The sequence below is a fragment of the Cydia pomonella genome, chromosome 18 (genome assembly GCF_033807575.1).
Source record: "Cydia pomonella isolate Wapato2018A chromosome 18, ilCydPomo1, whole genome shotgun sequence".
Taxonomy (NCBI): domain Eukaryota; kingdom Metazoa; phylum Arthropoda; class Insecta; order Lepidoptera; family Tortricidae; genus Cydia; species Cydia pomonella.
The window spans coordinates 7,510,454-7,531,572 of NC_084720.1; the positions used below are offsets into that span (position 1 = coordinate 7,510,454).

At 41.3% G+C, this 21,119-nt stretch overlaps 1 protein-coding gene across 1 annotated transcript in view; it reads left to right on the forward strand.

Annotated features, from left to right (window-relative positions):
* The window catches only part of LOC133527893 (nascent polypeptide-associated complex subunit alpha, muscle-specific form-like), a 38,446-nt gene that overhangs the window by 6,171 nt on the left and 11,156 nt on the right, over positions 1 to 21,119 (forward strand). The window contains exons 4-14 of the mRNA XM_061865087.1: positions 2,545 to 2,699; positions 3,393 to 3,492; positions 6,628 to 6,772; positions 7,129 to 7,281; positions 8,770 to 8,817; positions 11,742 to 11,855; positions 12,653 to 12,745; positions 13,879 to 13,887; positions 15,175 to 15,243; positions 18,725 to 18,811; positions 19,166 to 21,110. Coding sequence (XP_061721071.1) covers positions 2,545 to 2,699; positions 3,393 to 3,492; positions 6,628 to 6,772; positions 7,129 to 7,281; positions 8,770 to 8,817; positions 11,742 to 11,855; positions 12,653 to 12,745; positions 13,879 to 13,887; positions 15,175 to 15,243; positions 18,725 to 18,811; positions 19,166 to 21,110 — 2,918 coding nt within the window. The remainder of the gene's footprint in view (positions 1 to 2,544; positions 2,700 to 3,392; positions 3,493 to 6,627; positions 6,773 to 7,128; positions 7,282 to 8,769; positions 8,818 to 11,741; positions 11,856 to 12,652; positions 12,746 to 13,878; positions 13,888 to 15,174; positions 15,244 to 18,724; positions 18,812 to 19,165; positions 21,111 to 21,119) is intronic.

Here is a 21,119-nt window from a genome sequence, read left to right on the forward strand (position 1 = left end):
TGACAATACGCCTCTAATGCCTCTATACTCAATTCTATTTGTTTAAAGTCATCTTTTTGCAATTTGTTCGAGAACAGTTTTTTCTGCTTTATACTGCACAACCGCGGTTTAAGCCCACGATCTATGCCCACCACACGCATATGAAATGTTATGATTACGCCGAGAACTTTTTCTAGCAAAGACGAGAGATTGACAAAATGAAACATCGACAAACCTGTTATCGATAAAGCAAGTCAAATATAAATATATAAAAGTAAATTATAATAAGTCACAAACTCACCGGAATATTACAAAAATATAAATAATACATATATATTTCTCCTATTTATCGTAATCCTACAAGTACCTGACTATAAAAACGAAAAACTATTGTATATATATAGTCAAAGAGAATTTGAAATAGAGGTAAGATCGCGCCGCAAATTTAACACATATCATATCAGTGAAAGAATAAGTAAGGTTCAAAGTCAAATGGCGTTCTAAAAGTTTTAATCATGTGTCGAAAGATGGCAGTAAATTTGCTGTGGCTACAAAGTTTTCTTTGACAATCCACCTCTATTTCAAATTCTCTATGATATAGTATGTACCCTTAAGTCATTGAATATGAGTAATAAATTAAAGAAGATCTAGGCTATTACTATTTCGCGGTAGATAATTATTTTCTTAAACAAGTGGTTAGTTATGTTATTTTCCATAGGGTTGAGGTATCTACATATCGATAACTATATTCTTATATAAATATGTTGATATTCCATTTTGTAGAACTCTCGTGTTTGCTAGAATAAGTTCTAGGTCTAGTTATGATACAATAATCTGATAAAACTTTGATTTATATCTTTTACGCCTATCATGTTACGTATACCTAACGTTAGTGGAATCAAATATTTATACAATCACACCTGAATAACTAGTACGAGGAACTGACATTTTAGCTCCAATTAAGAAAGGTCGCTTATCGAGTGTCCCGTTTAAATAACATACTGTGCTCGCCACTTATATCTTATCAAGGACTTTGAAGGGCCAAAAGTCAATGCCAAGGTTTATAAGGTTAATTGTCATTTTACCCGCGAATTCTTTCGATAAGCAACTGAATCATATTACTTATTAAATAATTGCCAATGTCATTATAAGCAGTATTTTGTTACGATAGCAATATCGAAATTAATTTCAGTATTAAAACGAAAGGGCCTCAAATCACGTGACCGCTTTTCTATACAAATGTAGTCCCCATTTTCCACTAAGATATTAAGTTATTGTTTCCGTGCCTCTTTCCGTTATTTGGGGTCGGCCCTCCTCTTTCCCAAACGCCAGGTTGGTCAATCCTGGGTTGTCTCTTTGTTCAACTGAGCCTGTGTCAAATCCATTAATATGATGGACCACCACATAGCAGGCGGGCGACCTCTCCCTCTTATTGTCCGGTAGTGCAAGGGCTTTACTCACGATATGGTCTTCGTCGCGTCTCATAATATGCCCGTGCCATCTCATGCGGGATTCTTGAATCTTGTCGGTGATGGGGGCGATCTTGTAGCTTCCTCTGATGTATTCGTTACGCACTTTATCGAGTCTCGTCATACCTGCCGCCCACCTCAACACCTTCATACAGAATGCACTATACATCATAGCAGGTCTCACAGCTGTTTTGTAGACCTTGACCTTGGTCTTTATCGGCACACGTCGGTCACAGTCTGTGACTCACAGAGCACCCCCGAGAGCGCCTTCCACCTCAGCCAAGCTACATTTACCCTATGTGTCACGTCCATGTCCACATTTGCGTCGGCGAACAAAACCAAGACTAGGTATTTGAACTGACTTACTTTTGGTACTGGGTGTCCATCTATAGTGATTTTTGGTGCTGTGTGCTCTGAGTGGCTATAGTTGTATGGCAGAGGACCTGCTTTGCTTCTGCTAATCTTAAGCCGTCTAATTCTCCAGGGTACGTTGCAGCTGATCAAATCGATGGGCTCTTGGTTTCCGCTTTAAAAACCATATATTCGCTTTTGAGCGCATTATATTTAAAATTATGTTCACGAGCTTGCTTCGACATATACAACCCGCCTAAGGCTAACACCAGGAGCTTTACCAACCCCTTAATAAATCTGTGATTACTAAATCACCATACTCTACGTGTATAATTAAAACTAGTGAAACAATTTGTCATAACAGTCATAAGTAAATAAACTAGGTCACACTAACACTCAAGTTTATAGTTCGTGTCATCCTCTATGACGCGCAGATTTGTCAAATCTAACCTTTAATAACATGACATTACGAGTCAAGGCACGCGTCGTCGTGAATGACACGATCTATACATTCGGTTTGGAGTAACTAGCAAGAACGTCGTGTAATTTTGAAGCCAATGTTTATAGGTTATTTATACTACCTGTTGTAAAAATAATAAATCTTAATACATTACAGTTTGTAACCTTATGCCATTGTATTAAGGCGATGTATACCTATCTATGAGGACGACTGAGAAAACCTGATTAGTAAAATATCGTGCGTGCGTCGTTTTCAAAAATCTAATAAAACATTTGTTTGTTCCAGTCCACCGCCAGACAGTAACTGGCGTCGCACCAACTCCGACTCGGCGCTGCACCAGTCGTGCGGCGGCGACGCGCCGGCGGCCTCGCAGCCGCTGTCGCCACACCACCCGTTGCATTCCCATGCACATCCCCACACGCAGCAGAACCATCGGAGAGGTATGTGCCAATCATTCCACGCCGGACCGTGACCGAGACAGCGCTATACGTTCACATACATCTCGCATGCCGGCGGATCCTCATCCAATGTGAAAACCGCCTTATATATTCGTAGTTACCCGCCGGACAATCAATTCCACACGCCGAGTAGAAATACCACTTTTTCATACCTCTCCTGCGCTACAACAAAGCTCATCACTTAGCAAAATAATGGTTGGTGATGTTACAAAGACTGCACGGTCTTTGCCTGTCATGCCTTTCTAAAAAAAATATTAGATGTCGTTGATGCAACAGTCAAATGATCTCTTAATTAATTAGATATCTTTTAGCTAAACTGAAACCTACTTTCACTAGAACACTCGGTTTTTTTTTTCAAGCACACTTTGTAAGTGGTTTGTTTGGCTACACAAATCAATTATTCTACCTTTTGCTACCCATTTAAAGAGACTTGAATTCAAATAACCACCTGGGAATTCCAACTTGTCACTATTGTTCATTGTCATAATTCATATTTGTGCCTATGGTAAATAATCGCATAGGTTTTTTTAGGTCAATCTTTTTAAAGTTCGAAACATTCTTACTACTATAAAAATCTGCATTTTCTTTAAAGGAATATTTCGGAAATAACCACTATGATGGTCTAAAAAATGTCTTATGTCACATTAAAAAAAATGTAAATTGTGTTTGTTTCAGCCAACGACATTCACCTGGATGTATTGGGCGCGCTAGGTATGAACCCCGCCAACCGCCCGCGGTCGTCCTGTGAAATACCCAGAATACCAAACAATACCAAGTAAGTTAGCCCTTTACTCATAGACCTATTAAGAGCAACACTTTTCACTGAGCATACGTGAACCTTTTGTGTCTCTTATGCCATCGGAAAGTTTCCAAATTATGAAATTTCCGCATAGACAAATATGAAAACATTTTGCATGGAAATCGAAATTACCATTTACAAAATGAAAATTTCGTTTGTTTCCTGTGAATTTTTTTCCTTACACTTCTGTTCTGTGAGTTTTCCCAACTTTTTGGTAATTTGCAGATTTTGTTTCCACAAAAAAAGAAAATTTGGACATCTGTAGGTAGTTTACAGCATGCAAGATGGTATACATTTGTCATGATGGGAGACAAGAGAAAGGGTGTTACCACACCACTCTATCGATGGCATCCATCGAAACCGATATGGAACAGTCGACGTCGATCGATTTGTCTAGGGAGAAACTATCAATCGACGTCGACTGTTCCATGTCAACGTCGATCGATGCCATCGATCGATTGCTGTGGTAACACCCAAAGGGATACAACCGTCCATACCAATTGGAAAGGTGCGTCCAAGATCGTAGCTGCTCTCGATTTATTTAATATTTATTGCACAAAATAAAAACTTAAAAGGCGAACTTAATGTCAATAGGCATCCTTTTCCAGTCAACCTTAAGGCAAAGTAGAGGTATTGATTTTACTATCAGTGCAAATAATGCAAGACTCGCTTTAACATTCGCACGACCACTGGTCGTCGACTAGCTCTCAATGTCACCATAGGCGTTTGTTAGATCTGAAAGCTACATTTTTTTTCATTGGGTACTTTGTAAAATATAGTATAGACAACAACGAGACTACATAAAACACTACCATTTAACTCGGAGCTGCTAAATCGTAGAAGAAAACATAATGTTGCTCCCCTTACAACTACAAAATCTGTATTTGCTAAGAGACAATTTGCAGCGCAATCTGCATATGTGTACAATAAAATAAACAAAGTATTAAACATATATAGTTTACAACTATACAAATGTAAAAAAAGATTAACTGAGTGGCTTAAAATACTTAACTATGAGGAGACAGAGGCTCTAATATATTAAGTTTGTATTACTTAACTTTAAAGTAACAGTTTAATATCGCTGGTATAAGATTATAAAATAAGAAAATCAATTTAATTGTTAGCATACAGTTATGTATACCTAAGAAATAATGCCTTACAGTACCTATTGTTATAAGTTCCGGAATGTACATCATTATCACCAATACTCACAAAATCACAAATATACCCATACACCCAGACACACACACACACAAATGTAGATAAAATTCTATTAGCTCAAGTTTTCAATTTTCTGTTGCGTTACCCTACAACTTGGTTCTAGGGAGGAGCGGGACTTCCTGATACAGGTATAATATACTTAATAGGAAGTCCCAACCTTTTACTATACTGTGTAACATTTATTAACGCAATAAATATTTTACATTTTTTCATTTTTTTTTCATTATACTCAAGTATACAAAAAAATTAAATCTCTTGTGTAACTTGATTGATGGCTATAAAACACTTTGATAACACAGTTGCGTTAGTAGTTCCAAACATGAATTAACTTATTATGTTTTACGTTATCATTAAACATGTAATGATTAATGCCGATCGTTAATGACTAGTAATTGGATAATTAAAACAACACTTTATTCATCTCGTACCGAGCCATAGTTAGTCATTTCGAATACAGTCACATACATACATTATACACCTTTGTATTAATACAACTGCTTTGACCACAATTGTGCCATCATCCATATTCTTAATTAGCTATACGTGAACCTTATTCCAAAGACTTAAGATCCACCAATGTTCAATGTTCCTGTTAATGTCAGTACTTCAATAAATATTACGGCTATATATATCAAAACAAGTAATTAAAAAAACCTCGGGGATTCGGTATATAATTTTAATAAAATTTTCCTTATTTCTAGCTCATTGCTCTTCAGATGTTACAGTTTATTAGCCTTTTCAATATGTAGGAAAAATCTTAATAATTACTGTAGATTTTCCTGGATTCTTTACTATATAAAACGAATACCATTTCCCATACCTATATTATTATCGAATTATGATCAGGAAAACGGATTTGACAGTTGTCAAACAGACAGACAGTTGTCAGTGTGTGTTACTCTTTAAGAGGATAGTAGAAGGCAACTACTCCAGACGGTGTCCCGATTTTCCTCCTTGGATATTGACATTATGGAAAATATCACTACACCATATATAAAATAAAGTCCCGCGCCACGTCTGTCTGTTTGTATGTATGTATGTTCGCGACAAACTCCAAAACTACCGAACGGTTTATCATGCGGTTTTCACCTCAGAATAGAGTGATGCTTGAGGAAGGTTTAGGTGTATAATTTCGCCGAGGCGGGTCGCTATTTTTTACACAGTTTATTATATATTAGCCATACCTATGTCCCAACTGCAATTTTTACTATGGGACCAATCCCGAAATGCGATACGCAGGACAGAATGGCATTAATGGCATCTTGAATTTACAGAACACTGAATTTATAGAGCACACATTCATAAAACTGTTCTGGTGTTACATATGACCAAAGAGAATTTGAAATAGAGGTGTACTGTCAAAGAAAACTTTGTAGCCACGTAAATTTACTGCCATCTTTCGACACATGATTAAAACTTTTAGAACGATTGACGTTGATCCTTAATCTTTCATGTGTAAAATTTGTTAAATATCAAAAAATGGCGCCATCTTACCGGGCACAGCCTAAAAGTTATGGCGCCATCGCTCGACACGATATCGCCATACCTTTGGCCTTTGATCTATCAAATGGCGCCACTAAATTTACGTGGCTACAAAGTTTTCTATCACAATACACCTCTATTTCAAATTCTGCAGCGTTTCCTACGAACCAGCGGATGCATGGAGCTGTTACTCTGCTGCAAAGTGAATATGATGTGTAACGTTTTATGGCGAACTCGAAGTTATAGCCGATAAAGTCACAGAAGGTTGAATTTACAGAGTAACATCTTCATGGAACTGTACCGGTATCCCATAATACACGCGTTGCGGCATTTTCCAAACGAACCGGCGATCGCATGAAGCTGTTGTTGTGATAAAGTGTCGCTACTGACATGCAATCTTGTTTTCAGCGTGTACTCGAGTGGTGACGGCGGGGGAGGGGGCGGCGGGCTGGCGTGCGGCGAGCTGCAGGTGCCGGGCGGCTCGCTGCCAGACCTCACCTCCGTGCACTACCCCTACCTGCCCGCGCGCGACCAGGACTACCAGAACAGATATGTGAGTACCTGTTGCGGCTCCTAACAAAGTGGATACAATTTTACGGTAGATGGCGGTAAAACGACGTACATCGTGCAATTAGTAGTCTCCGTAGCCTATGGACGCCTCCAACTCCAGAGGAGCTACATGTGCGTTGACACTAACACTACACACCCTCGTTGAGCTCTGGCAACCTTACTCACCGACATTAATAATATAATATAGAATTAGCATTATGACGTCGCATTTCTTATTTCATGTAGTTCAATAACTAGACCTAGTACCAGAGCCTGGCTATAGCGTGCACTCGAGCGGGTCGTGATATTTCTAAATTGAATTCCTACAAAAATGTTCCAAGACAAGACATTGTCTTTCAGAGCCCCACGTCGCCGGGCGCGGTGTCGCCCGCGGCGGGCAGCGGGTCGCCCGCGACGGGCGGCCTGTCGCCCGCGTCCGGCTCGCCCGTCGGCGCCACCGTGCCGCTCGCCGCCATGCACCACCCGCACGACCACACGCAGCTGTACGAGCAGGTATGTATCTTTGACGACTACCTGACGCCTTTGTGTACAGCTGTTGCTCTGATTGGTTCTGTCCTCTGTGGTTGCATAGAGGCCGTGATATGTCTGCGTCCGAAAGAATACAAGTTTTTGTGTTGACGCGATCGACTAGCGCCTTAAGTTACCGTGACCAGCTGATAATATAGTGCGTAAGTTTTTTTTTGGCTCAGTTTTATAAAGACACGCTTATTTATTTAGCCAAGTCCAAAATTATACATCTTTTGACACTAACCGATGTAAAGCGTAGCGAATCTTTATTAAACCGGCCCTCGGTTGTATCATAGAGAAATAAGTAAACAGAGAGTGCTCACTCCATACGTCAGTTTTCTTACCAAAACACTTATTATTTTCGTAGTCGACATCTAGCGTTAAGTAACGCATTTATCAGTACCGCTAATTGACACTAGACGTCACGAGTGTCGCGACTGACGAAAAGTGTATTGCTCAACAATTTACAACTCGAGCAGAAGGAGTTGAAAATAGTTCTAGTTAATAATAAAAGTTATAATATTAGCTGAAAACTGTTGAGCATTAGGCTTTTCGTTCGTCGTGACATCTATTGTCAAGACGCAGTACTGATAAATCCACTGCTTGACGCTAGATGTCGATGTCGACGAAAATAGCAAGCGTTTTGCTAAGAAAACTGATGTATGGAGCGAGCAGTCTATGCTTACTTATTTCTCTATGGTTGTATATTGACGGATAAAATATAAAGCGGTGAAGATTCGTGGTGTCGAGCAGAAATCCACAAACAAGCCCGATGTACCATGAAGTTCTCATCAAGAGATGTACAAATAAATTACTAGACTTCTTAAATTGGGCAAGCCTGACGTCAAATTGGCAGTCATGGTAAATATTATTGATAATGTATTTTCGCAAGTGTTATTTATTAAAAGTGTATAGTTCTTGTTATCCACGATGACGCGCAAATTTGTCAAATCTAACCTTTAATGACATGACAATACGAGTCGCGAATGACACTATTTATACACCCCCTTATTCATTACTAAAGTTGACAAGCCGCTAATAATCTTTTGTCTCTTTCCATCATACCAATACGTCGGAAAGGGACAAACGATTATTAGCGGCTTGTCAACTTTAGTAAACGTTTATGAATAAGTAGGACAGTGTGTAGATACACCGATAGCTTTGTAACCTGTAGAATAATAGTGTGTCAGGTTTTAAGATATTTCCTTAGAAGTATAAACACTTTGTCATTGTTAGCAAATGCTTCAACGTAATGTTACATCGTATATAGATCTTACAAGTTACTATGTTCGCGTAAAATATAAATATAATCAGTTATACAACTAATAAATCAAAGTAATTCCTAACACATGGCTTTGGAACATAACCTGGTTGTTTCCAATCAGCACTAGTCTCCGATAGGCATTTAACATTTTTGTTGTTTTTGTTTGTGTTTATTTGCCTTCTACACAAACCATTTTTTGTTTATTTCAGAATCACTTATCTGTACCAAACACAAATAATTATCTCCATCATAATAAGGTTCGTTTTCTTTTTTAACCTCCTTTTAAAGTATTTCCAGTTCATCAATTTTGCTTCAGTGCTTCAATGCTGTTTGTTGTGAAGGACTAACACCAAGCAGGAGGCCGTTATATACGCGCCTGTGTCTCGTAACATAACGTCGCTATACTTACTCAAACTCGTATCTGATATACGTATCTAATATGTAGATACGAGGTTAAGTAAGTATATCGACGATAAGCCAAAGTCTCTTTCTAACAAATATTTTTGTTACAAAAAGACTTCCACTTGTATAAGGATATGGGCGTTTATAAAACGAGCCACAGGCCGTTGCTGCTGATTTTTAACAACATTTGAGGAGTGTCTTTTGAAAGGGCTTATTTTTGTATGTTTTCATAAAGAAATAAGCCCTTATGCAAACACACTCTTCATTTATCATTTATACAAAAATAAAACCTTTCATTTTTCAGGCTTTCATTGGTTTCCATTTTACAGAGGAAATTTGCATGATACAATTTTCTAAATTGGAATGCTTACTTCGAAGCACAATTTCGTTTATGAAATGAACTAATGCTTTACTAAAAGCGATACCATGCACCATGTATTTTAATTGTTACTATTTCTGTGTTTGGTTATGATTTCACTTTTTAACTTACATATATTTTTAAATACTAATCAATCACATAATACGCTTCAATAATCCATGTTGATAGTTTGTTAATATACGATTCACTTTTAAAATTATAACTGCAGCAATGTACAAGTTTTGTCACGGAAACATCTATAGAATATTAAATTTGTTTAAAACTTTATTTTTAAATATCACGTTCAATCAGAAACAGGTAGGTATGGAATTAGACAGTTTGATAATGAATCGTTTGGAATATTGTCCTTCCAGTTAACATAGCTAATATACGGTATATATTTATTATACGGATTGTTTTTGTCTGCATTCAATACATAAGTATTATCGCTCATACTGTTAACTGTCCATCGGTGGACCTTATTACAAAAGGCATAAGGTCCACCGATGGACAGTTAAGAGTATTGCTGTTTATACTAACACGTAAACATTGTATTAAAAGAACAAGAGGAGTAAATACGATAAATCGTTCTCACAGCCTGGAAAGTTAATTTATATCAGATAAATAACGCAACTACATACTTTAGGGCTGATTGAAATGGCACGCGAATTCGCATGCGATTTTAATTACATTACGGACTGTTAAGGTTACAATCAGTTCGGCCAACCGATCAAATACCGCAATGTAATGAAAACCGCATGCGAGTTCTCGCACCGTGAAAATGAGTCTTTAATTTCGCTATTATGATAAACAAAGATGATATTGATACAACGTAAGCCACGATTAGTACAATTTTACCCATCTATTCAACTCAACGCCATCTTTTCACTACAAGCCTTTAACCTGGTTTATAAATCACTATTACTATTTACCATTTGTTAAGCCAAGAAACAAAGATGGTTCGCTTTAGTTTTTATATATTAAGCTTCCACTCAACTCATTGGTTCTAACTGCATGACTCTGCTTCGTTCAAAGACCGTGTGACACTATTAACATTGACACTCTTTGGGTGTATGTTTAGGCGTTTGGACCATTGACATTATCAATTATGGAATTCTGTAGATTATTTTAAAAATGGAACACGTTCTACTTTAGGGAGCGTGCATGAACTGTAGGAGGCAGCACAGGAGCCGTCAGATTTTTGGCGCGAGGCGTAAATGTGATGTTTATTGTTCCGATGTAGCCCTCAAGATTGCAGAACCTACTATGCACAAGAACACACGTGACGTGTAAATGTACATGTATTGAATTCCGATTCCGACCACAAGATGGCAGACCCTCCAACGCGCACGGTCCCTATTCATCAATTCGTAAAAGGATTTGTTTAGCGTCCCGTTTTTAAAACACACGGTTTAATCGCTAGCTATAGTTCGTTTTTCTAGCATGAGAAAGAAGGTAAGCGATCTTGACGTGTCTTTTTATTAAATATACCTGAAATATAAGTCACATATATAACAATTATAAATCATATACGATTATTTACATTCTTTTGCTTTCATCAGTAATATAAACTAATTTTTAAAAAGCGTTTGTCAATAATTTTCAATAAAAAGGCACGTCAAGATTATTTAAAAAAAAATCTAATGCTAAAAGAAACGAACTATAGTAAGGGTGCTTAATTTTTTTTATATTTACAAACTTAGACGTCATTTAGTAGTTTCTTCTGGAAATGAAGATAGTCTTGAGTATATAATGAAGTGGTTCAAACGTTTTTCTAATCACCGAATAGTGCACTTTTACATTTAACTTACACTATGTACTTAAGTATGACCTGTTTTACTGATTCGACGGCAACAGAAAATCCATATTATATTTTACCAATTACATAAATGCTCAACTTACAGGAAAGGCAAAGATTCAGCCAATATAAACTAAAAATAATATACCTATTAACCTTTAAAACGCCAAGTTCATCTACAGTCATGGTTACTAGTTGTGCTCACAGCGCCAGGGATAAACTATAGGTGTTATGGCGGGCGCTGTCAAAGTAACCTTCACACTTTCAAGTAAGGTTTACATTAGCTCGCTTGCGCCCGGGACCTTGGCGTGTCAGTGACGTTATTGTTTATGACGTAAAGAATTCAAAAGGTTAACAAGTACCATTATATTTCAGATTATCACTAAATTACTATAGACTGAAATAAACCACCGTCCAAAGTGTTGAAATTTATATGCAAGCTATTCCATTTATGCGATATATTTTGTATTTATATCTCTGGTTGTGTTAATCCGTACAACTGTTTTTGTTGCCGTCGAAACAGATATCAGACATCTCAATTCTACTGTCACACAGTTTTTGGGCTTACAACATTGGTTTTAAGACCGCTTTTCCCTAACGTGTCGCGTTCTGCCTGGTTCCAGAACCAGATGTCCCCGCTAGACCACAACTGGATACCGTCGAGTTGTTACCAAGCGCAGTGTAGTCCGCCTTCGCAATATTCCTCCACTTCGAATATTAATATACCTTCACCGACGGTAAGTTGCTATGTCCGAAGTGTAAAGCCGGAGTGGACGCTCGTGTTGAGCGTGCAGCGGGGCGGGGCGTGCGGCGTGCAAGTTCAACAAATGCTAATGTATAGGAGCGGCCTTACTGCACGCTGCTCGAATCACTGGTGAGCCCGACGCCACGCTACACGCCGCGCCGAATCCGCTGCGAGCGTCCACTCAGGCCTTACACTTAGGGCGGTTTCAGACTAGCTTTTTATACGCGCATATAAGTTCGCTTTTGGAAGCACGTGTAGGCGCGTACAGGCCAAATGTAGCGCGCGTGTGCCGAAAAAACTGTATACTTATTTATAATATTTTGGAAATATGAATCCCGCCGAGTTTCTAGCCGGTCCCATATTACATATACTCTCCTACAATGTAGGAGGGATTTAAATCTTCTCGAGTCAGAGGTGTAGGGTTAGAGCCAGCGTAGATTTATTTGACGTTCATAAGCGCATTGGAATATACCTACATGAAAAATGAAACTATCTTGATCATCTTGGGTTGCATTCCACATGTGTAGAAACAAAACAAGACAAAAATGTAATATACTGATTCTTTGGCAATTTAAAAAAAAATCCTCACCTCTAGACTTCCAGTTTTCCCGATTAACTGCAGCATCCGTCCAGTTGCTGAGAAAAGCGTCTTGTTCGTCCCGCCATCTCCTTTTAGGCCGACCATGCCGGCAGTCACGTTGACACCCACTCCGTGGCTAGTTTAGTCCGCCCCACAGAGGTGTACATGGATGTAGTCTTTGGCAACTATTTAAAAAAATGTAATTTCAGATGGTACACAGTCCAGGCAGCCCGGCGGAGTCGCCACAGACGGACTACAGCTTACACTCGTCGTTACTACAGCCCTTCGAGCAAATCACCATGGTGAGGCACACATACATCACATATACGTACATGGACTAACATTACTCATTTCTAACATACAAGCTAGTACCTTGTCTCCAATGTTTTTGCCGGGTTCTTATAAATACCTTCTGGCCTGGACACGAGAAGCAATATAAGAAGACGATTTATTTGTTTTACAAGGGGGCAAAGTTGTTGTTTAACCGCTAGTGCTAATATTGATACCTGAGCAAGCGAAAGATTCCAAAATTGAATTGAGAAGTGGAATCTTCGTTGCAAGGGTTTCAAAGCACGAGGTTGAAACAAACTTTGCCTTCGAGTGAAACGACATTGTTCACCACATCAACGCGAAGAAAATACTAACTATGAAATACCAAAAAAAGAAACCAGATCAAATCCAAATGAACGTCATAAAAATATAATTAAACAAAATCATTATTTTAAAGTCAATTCTATAGGGAGCGTGCATGAACTATAGGAGGCAGCACAGGAGCCGTCAGATTTTTGGCGGGGGGCGTAAATGTGATGTTTTTTGTTCCGATGTAGCCCACAAGATGGCAGAACCTACTATGCACAAGAAAACACTTGACGTGTAAATGTGCCTGTTTATGGTTCCGATTCAGACCACAAGATGGCAGACCCTCTAACGCGCACGGTCCCTATCAGATAACTTAAGGAAACAACTCAAAATTTGCATTTGATTACTTTGCCCCACTTGTGGATAAAATGCAACTTTCTCATTCGTTTTTGAACAATCAAGAGGGCCTTTATCTTTGGTGTGGTGAAAAATATGATGCGAAATATACATAAACGTTATGCGCTCACGCTAACGCTTGTCAATCCAATAATTATAAAACCTGTGGCGCCGTACAGCACTCTTCTTTAGCTGTTCAATTTGCGACAGCAATATTTTTCACTATTGTACGCGTCATGATATTCCTTTCTCTAGATTAAGATGATGACAGTAAAACTCTCGTCGCCAGGCCGTTGCCAATCTAATTTTGACAAGGATATCTCTTTGTAAAAAACTTTATTACAAGCTCTTTTACAATCGGATATCTCTTGTGTAGTGATCTACCGTTACCAGTTTATAGAAACCCGGTCATAACTCATATTTCTCTGTTACAAATCACTATGCTTCGACGGAATAATAGCAAGGAGTTGTAAGTAATCATAAACTTAATAAATGTCCTGAATCACCGTAACATAATAGGTCAAAATTCAGTTAAATTCCTGAAAACTAGTATTAACCCACTCACCATTTTATGAGGAATCACTAAGACCTAATGCACTATTTGAAACCTAGCACCACAGTCGTGATGGCACTAGTAGAGGCAATAATGTTTATAATATGCTTTTAATTGGAAATGGTGGGTGTTCAATGCCTATATACAGGTTGGGCCTGAATAGTCCGACCAACTTTAATGATTATACTTTACGTTGGCTTATACTGTTTATAGGTCAAATTTAGGAATTTAATGGAACAATATCGTTAAAATTGCACCGTTGATCGCATAACTGACAAGTACAATGTGGCATTTACATGAAGAGGATCAGCTTGACTGGAGTTTTTTTATCTATCTTTATGAATCTTCTGTAGTTCCTATACTATGCGATTACGTTATTTGTTATATACTTGGTTAAAATTTGTCCGATTATTCGGGCCCAACCTATGTTTAATCGTAAAACATATCGATATCATCGTTAAAGCGAATAATATTAACTCGCAATCTGTCAGCGGGGACCGACAAATTTTGTTTCACGAAAGGGTGGATATAGATCACCGAATTTCACTTACTAAACCCTATATATATCATTTTCATTAAAGAATAATTTCTTTTTATGGTCTTCATCCGCAGTTCAACTTTACGAAATGATGTTTTCCAAGAGCAAATGCACAAGTTAGTCACTATAGGCCTATAGTATTTGAAGAGTTCGCTCAATTCCTCCAGGATCTTGGACTTGATGACAATGGGATCAACTGTGAAGTATACTCTTTCGAAAAAAAAAAGTGTGTAGTGTTTATATTGTGTGCTTATTTTCTTTTTAACAAAACGGTTAAAATCACTTGGTGGCATTTTCTAAAGCCTTGTTATTGCGATGAATTACTGACTGGTTAAAGTTTTGGCTGGGTGCCACTGAGTATAATATACTATATTATATTTTAGTCCTAACACTTAGTTGCTATAAAAAAAAAACACCGTACGAGTAATTTGTCAACCGAGTTTAGTGGTAAATCTTTTATAATAATTTGCTATCATGTCAAAGTTTGAAGTTTTAGTAGAAGAAGAAGGTTAAGTAGGCTTTTTTCTACTAGAGACTCGTTCTTTAAATAAATTGCTGTAATTTGCAACCGTATGTCGTCGCTATAAAGTCGCGATCAGCTTGACAGCTTGCGAGTTGCAACTAGCTCGTATTCCTGAGTATAACGTTGGTGGATGTTGGCCAAGGACTGGGCGCAGCTGGTGCAGAGCTTGGTGGAGTCCGGCTGGACGGCAACCGTCCAGGTCGCGGAAAATGTACGACACAGCCCCACACACACACACTAACACTCACTAAGCTACTGAGGTCACAACGTAGATGTGCAATAGTTTTACAAAGCTGTAACCAAAGAGTGTGTCCAATGTAGCGAATGGGCGAGTCGTCTTACGCTGCGACATCTTATATGATAAAGAGCCTTTCAGTCATATTCGTGATCTGATTAAAAAAAAACTGTTTATTATTCGAAAAAACTATATTCCATTATTATCCATAATACACTTAGAACTAATCTTATATATTTTAAGATTGTATGGTCTAAGGCAAGGATTTAGAGATGCAACCTCTTTTAAATTATTGAGATACATTTAACTATTTTTAATTAACTATTTTTGGTCTTATGATAGTCTTTTTTTTGTATTTTCATACTTTTTGAATAATGGTAGAGGTAGTCTGTTTTAGAAATGTCTTAGCATAGAATAAAATCCATGATTATGGGGCGTTAAATTGGCATCACCCAACTCTTCTGTTATTGTTCTTCAAGTGACACTGTACACACAATACGGTGCTAATTAGTTTATTATGTTTTATGATAGTTCAGTTTTAACTTCCCAACTTATAGTTATTTATTATAAATAAGTCTAAAGCACTGCTCTATTTAGTTGTGACGTCAGTAGCCATATCCTATGAATCACATCTCCAAACGTCTGTAGACAATGTGCTTGCACTAAGTAAGTTATATATGAAGGGTTTTGAAAGTTTCCAATTATATTTAATTATTTTTAAAAGCGAACGCATACATGCAAGTTGGCATAGTGCTCAAGTTTCATTAAGGCAATACGATCCCAAAATTGACTTTTCTGGAAGATTAATATAGTTTTTGCATATAACGCTTACTGCTTTGAAACCATTGTTTATCTAAGATGTGATCTTCCTTTTACTCCACAAACGGTCATTTATATCACTATTATCTTTAAAATATTTGTTGTCACACTTGTCAGAGTGGTCTTTAATAATACATTATTGTCGAGGCTCGGAAGTAGCTACTTCGTTTCGTTTTGAACGGACGACCTTGGGAATCCGTTTTTATTGAATCCGAAGCCAGCAAGTAGCCTTCCAGACAATCATATATAGTGCTTTTCTCAAAAATGGTGCAAGAAATATAAATATCATTGAAATATTTTACAGAAGCAACTTTCTTAGGTAACTATATATTTTTATAGAAAAAAAAGTAAAAACAATTAAAAGCATTGCTTTGCCGCCTTTATTTAGTTTTAATTAAAAATAGAAGTGTATTTTTCTGCCATTAAATACGCCAACCTGTTTGAGACAGCTAAATAGTCGCGTTACCAACATTATAATAATAAGTACTGATCATCTGTTTGGCCGTTTAATGCGGAGCGGTCCATTAGGTCTAATTCAATAAATGTCCAGTCTGTCCGTTAGGTCTAAATTCCTAAATGTCCATTCTTCAAAGATCAAATTCCCCAAATGTCAAATTTGTAGTAAAACATTTCCTTCACAACTTAGCTAGCCGGGAGCTCCGCTTCGTAGGGCTCCTATTGTTGGGCGGTTTGCCCTTCGGGCATCTAAAGCTACCTACCTACCTATTTAAAAAACATATTTTACACATACTAAAATTATAAATATTGGGTATCCTCCTGTGCCATCACTATGCCATGTACTAGAACGAACGCCTACCCTATAATTTATTTCGCCTTGTATGACGACTGACTGACTGTTTAGGTGCCGATAATTTAAATAATTTATTTGTTATTGTAGTTTTTAATTGAATAATAATTATATCCTAATGATATTTACTTGAAACTTCTGTACTTAAATATATAAAATTTTGTACTTTAGCGTGTAGCTCCGCTCTCTCGGAAAGGTTTCCACGGAAGACCAGCGTCGAGATCCTTAGGTGGTATCTTGACATTAAGCTGAGTGGAGACCTTTTCAGTGACGCTTAATAATAAATTGATTCTGTCGTCTCATGTATAAGCGTGTAAGCGTGTGTGTAAGCGTTTTCTGAATAACTTTCTTCTATTCTATTCTACCGAACCTAACCTACCTACCTACACTTTTTTCCCCAAAGTGTAATGTTTTCACGCACTTCACACTAAATCAATAGGTAGGTAAGTTAGGTTTGTTAGGTAGCTTCAAATGCCCGAAGCGCAAACCGCCCAGAAATAGGAGCCCCGTTGGCGCTAGTTAAGTTGTGAAGGAAATGTTTTAATACAGATTTTAAAATAGACTTTCAGGGAACAGACATTAGGGGAAACCTTCGAAGAATGAACAATCGGGGAGTAGGCTGTTAAGGAATGGACATTTAGTGAATTAGACCTAATGGACCTATGCTTTAATGTAATATAGCCATTTCAACTTTTTTTAAAGTTTGAAATTTAATTAATAATGGAATTTGTATGCGACATTGCAGTCCTGAAATCGAGACTGCAATGTTCTTAACTTTTGAATTTTTGACTGACCATAAACTACGCACTTCACGACCTATTTTTTACTGAATAAGTCGACTTGTCGTCCATTTTTGAGAAAATCATCTTAAAGCAATATTGTTTTAATTTCTTGTTTTGCGCGTCGCAAATACTCATAATGGTGGTATAATGACTCAACTTTTACACTATTTTTAGCTTCAGTAAAAATCTCGATATCGTACAATCCACAATCGGCATGCTATGCAGTCTAATTTTATTTATTTGCATTTATATACCTTTCTTGGTTTGAAGAATGTACTTCTCTAGGTAGATATAATTTTTCACCTCCAGTTAGTGTGCATTAATTATTTATAATTATTGAGTAAACCTTAACCTTAAGTAGTTCTAAGGAATTAGGATACACTCTTCATGGTAGACGCATGGAAAAATAAATTTGTAGAAAACAGATAACGAACAAGCATGTTCTTTTACATAATAGCACAGTTAGACTGCGGTTTCACTAAGATGGAAGGATGCGAATTGCGAAGGCTTGCAGCAATCGACCAATCATCGATTGACATCGGAGAGGCAATGCGATTGGTCAATTCTTGCGGGTCTCCACTCGCCTCTGTCTAAGTGGAATCGTAAAATAATACAGGCACTCATGTTGAAATTGATAATCTTTATCGCTGTGGTCATACGCTTTCTATCCGGTCTATAAGACTATTGTTACCTATGTGGACCTAATTTTATTACGCACAACGACATTTCGAGTCGAGCCCCTCTTGTAGTAAAGTGTAATTTGTATACAGATTGGAGTATTCGTCGTCTTTGTTTTAAATAAAATTACTTGTATAATCCATAAATGTGTTGTAATATGTGGCTCATATACTTGAAGACGCCGTGTTTTTCAATCTTTAGCTTAAACATATTAGAACTTCGTTTCAAATTATATTCTGTCATGGTAGATAGTGGTTTCGTCATGTCCTTTATTTTTTCAGGGTTTGCTGCATTTTAATCGTATTTTTGTTTCTGCTTGCTACGCTTTTGTGTCGTAGTTAACTTTGTTAATGTGCCTTTTTATTGGCAGCTGGACTCGCCGGTGTCGAGTTACAACGCGACGTATATCAACCACAGTTCACCGCAGACAACGAATTCACAACACACGTACCCACAGGTAATTTATTTCCCTATCTGTATGATGGTTCCAAAAAAATCTCTGCTTTTTATAGTTTAGTTAAAACAAACTTAATACAAATACTAAGTTATGTGTCAAGTGCTAATATGAATGAAGAATAAAGGTTTCGTGTAACCTCTCGAGTTCTAGTTATGGATTATGTCAATAACCTAAGTTCTACGAGATAGGCTAGCGCTACAGGTTTCCATAATAAATTCGGTCTTCACATCGGATGCGGATTCGCACGACGCTCCGGTGGATGAACGGAACTTCGTTTAATTACGTGCGCCGTCTGGTTCTTACACTGGGATGGCGTGGATTCGCATCAGTAAAGTTACAATGTTATGGTTCCAGTCGCCAGGCAACTGCGGCGCGCCGGGGTCGGGGAGCTCCGGCGTGGGCGTGACGCGGCCGCGTGACCCCGTGCCCGGCGGCGGCGGCTTCCTGCCGCCCCTCGCGTCCCCTGCGCCCCCCGCCACCCCGCCTAGCATACCCGACATCATCCTCACAGGTGAGCACACGCGCCCCGTGCCCGGCGGCGGCGGCTTCCTGCCGCCCCTCGCGTCCCCTGCGCCCCCCGCCACCCCGCCTAGCATACCCGACATCATCCTCACAGGTGAGCACACGCGCCCCGTGCCCGGCGGCGGCGGCTTCCTGCCGCCCCTCGCGTCCCCCGCGCCCCCCGCCACCCCGCCTAGCATACCCGACATCATCCTCACAGGTGAGCACACGCGCCCCGTGCCCGGCGGCGGCGGCTTCCTGCCGCCCCTCGCGTCCCCTGCGCCCCCCGCCACCCCGCCTAGCATACCCGACATCATCCTCACAGGTGAGCACACGCGCCCCGTGCCCGGCGGCGGCGGCTTCCTGCCGCCCCTCGCGTCCCCCGCGCCCCCCGCCACCCCGCCTAGCATACCCGACATCATCCTCACAGGTGAGCACACGCGCCCCGTGCCCGGCGGCGGCGGCTTCCTGCCGCCCCTCGCGTCCCCCGCGCCCCCCGCCACCCCGCCTAGCATACCCGACATCATCCTCACAGGTGAGCACACGCGCCCCGTGCCCGGCGGCGGCGGCTTCCTGCCGCCCCTCGCGTCCCCTGCGCCCCCCGCCACCCCGCCTAGCATACCCGACATCATCCTCACAGGTGAGCACACGCGCCCCGTGCCCGGCGGCGGCGGCTTCCTGCCGCCCCTCGCGTCCCCTGCGCCCCCCGCCACCCCGCCTAGCATACCCGACATCATCCTCACAGGTGAGCACACGCGCCCCGTGCCCGGCGGCGGCGGCTTCCTGCCGCCCCTCGCGTCCCCTGCGCCCCCCGCCACCCCGCCTAGCATACCCGACATCATCCTCACAGGTGAGCACACGCGCCCCGTGCCCGGCGGCGGCGGCTTCCTGCCGCCCCTCGCGTCCCCTGCGCCCCCCGCCACCCCGCCTAGCATACCCGACATCATCCTCACAGGTGAGCACACGCGCCCCGTGCCCGGCGGCGGCGGCTTCCTGCCGCCCCTCGCGTCCCCCGCGCCCCCCGCCACCCCGCCTAGCATACCCGACATCATCCTCACAGGTGAGCACACGCGCCCCGTGCCCGGCGGCGGCGGCTTCCTGCCGCCCCTCGCGTCCCCCGCGCCCCCCGCCACCCCGCCTAGCATACCCGACATCATCCTCACAGGTGAGCACACGCGCCCCGTGCCCGGCGGCGGCGGCTTCCTGCCGCCCCTCGCGTCCCCCGCGCCCCCCGCCACCCCGCCTAGCATACCCGACATCATCCTCACAGGTGAGCACACGCGCCCCGTGCCCGGCGGCGGCGGCTTCCTGCCGCCCCTCGCGTCCCCTGCGCCCCCCGCCACCCCGCCTAGCATACCCGACATCATCCTCACAGGTGAGCACACGCGCCCCGTGCCCGGCGGCGGCGGCTTCCTGCCGCCCCTCGCGTCCCCCGCGCCCCCCGCCACCCCGCCTAGCATACCCGACATCATCCTCACAGGTGAGCACACGCGCCCCGTGCCCGGCGGCGGCGGCTTCCTGCCGCCCCTCGCGTCCCCCGCGCCCCCCGCCACCCCGCCCAGCATACCCGACATCATCCTCACAGGTGAGCACACGCGCCCCGTGCCCGGCGGCGGCGACGGCTTCCTGCCGCCCCTCGCGTCCCCCGCGCCCCCCGCCAGCCCGCCCAGCATACCCGACATCATCCTCACAGGTGAGCACACGCGCCCCGTGCCCGGCGGCGGCGGCTTCCTGCCGCCCCTCGCGTCCCCCGCGCCCCCCGCCACCCTGCCCAGCATACCCGACATCATCCTCACAGGTGAGCACA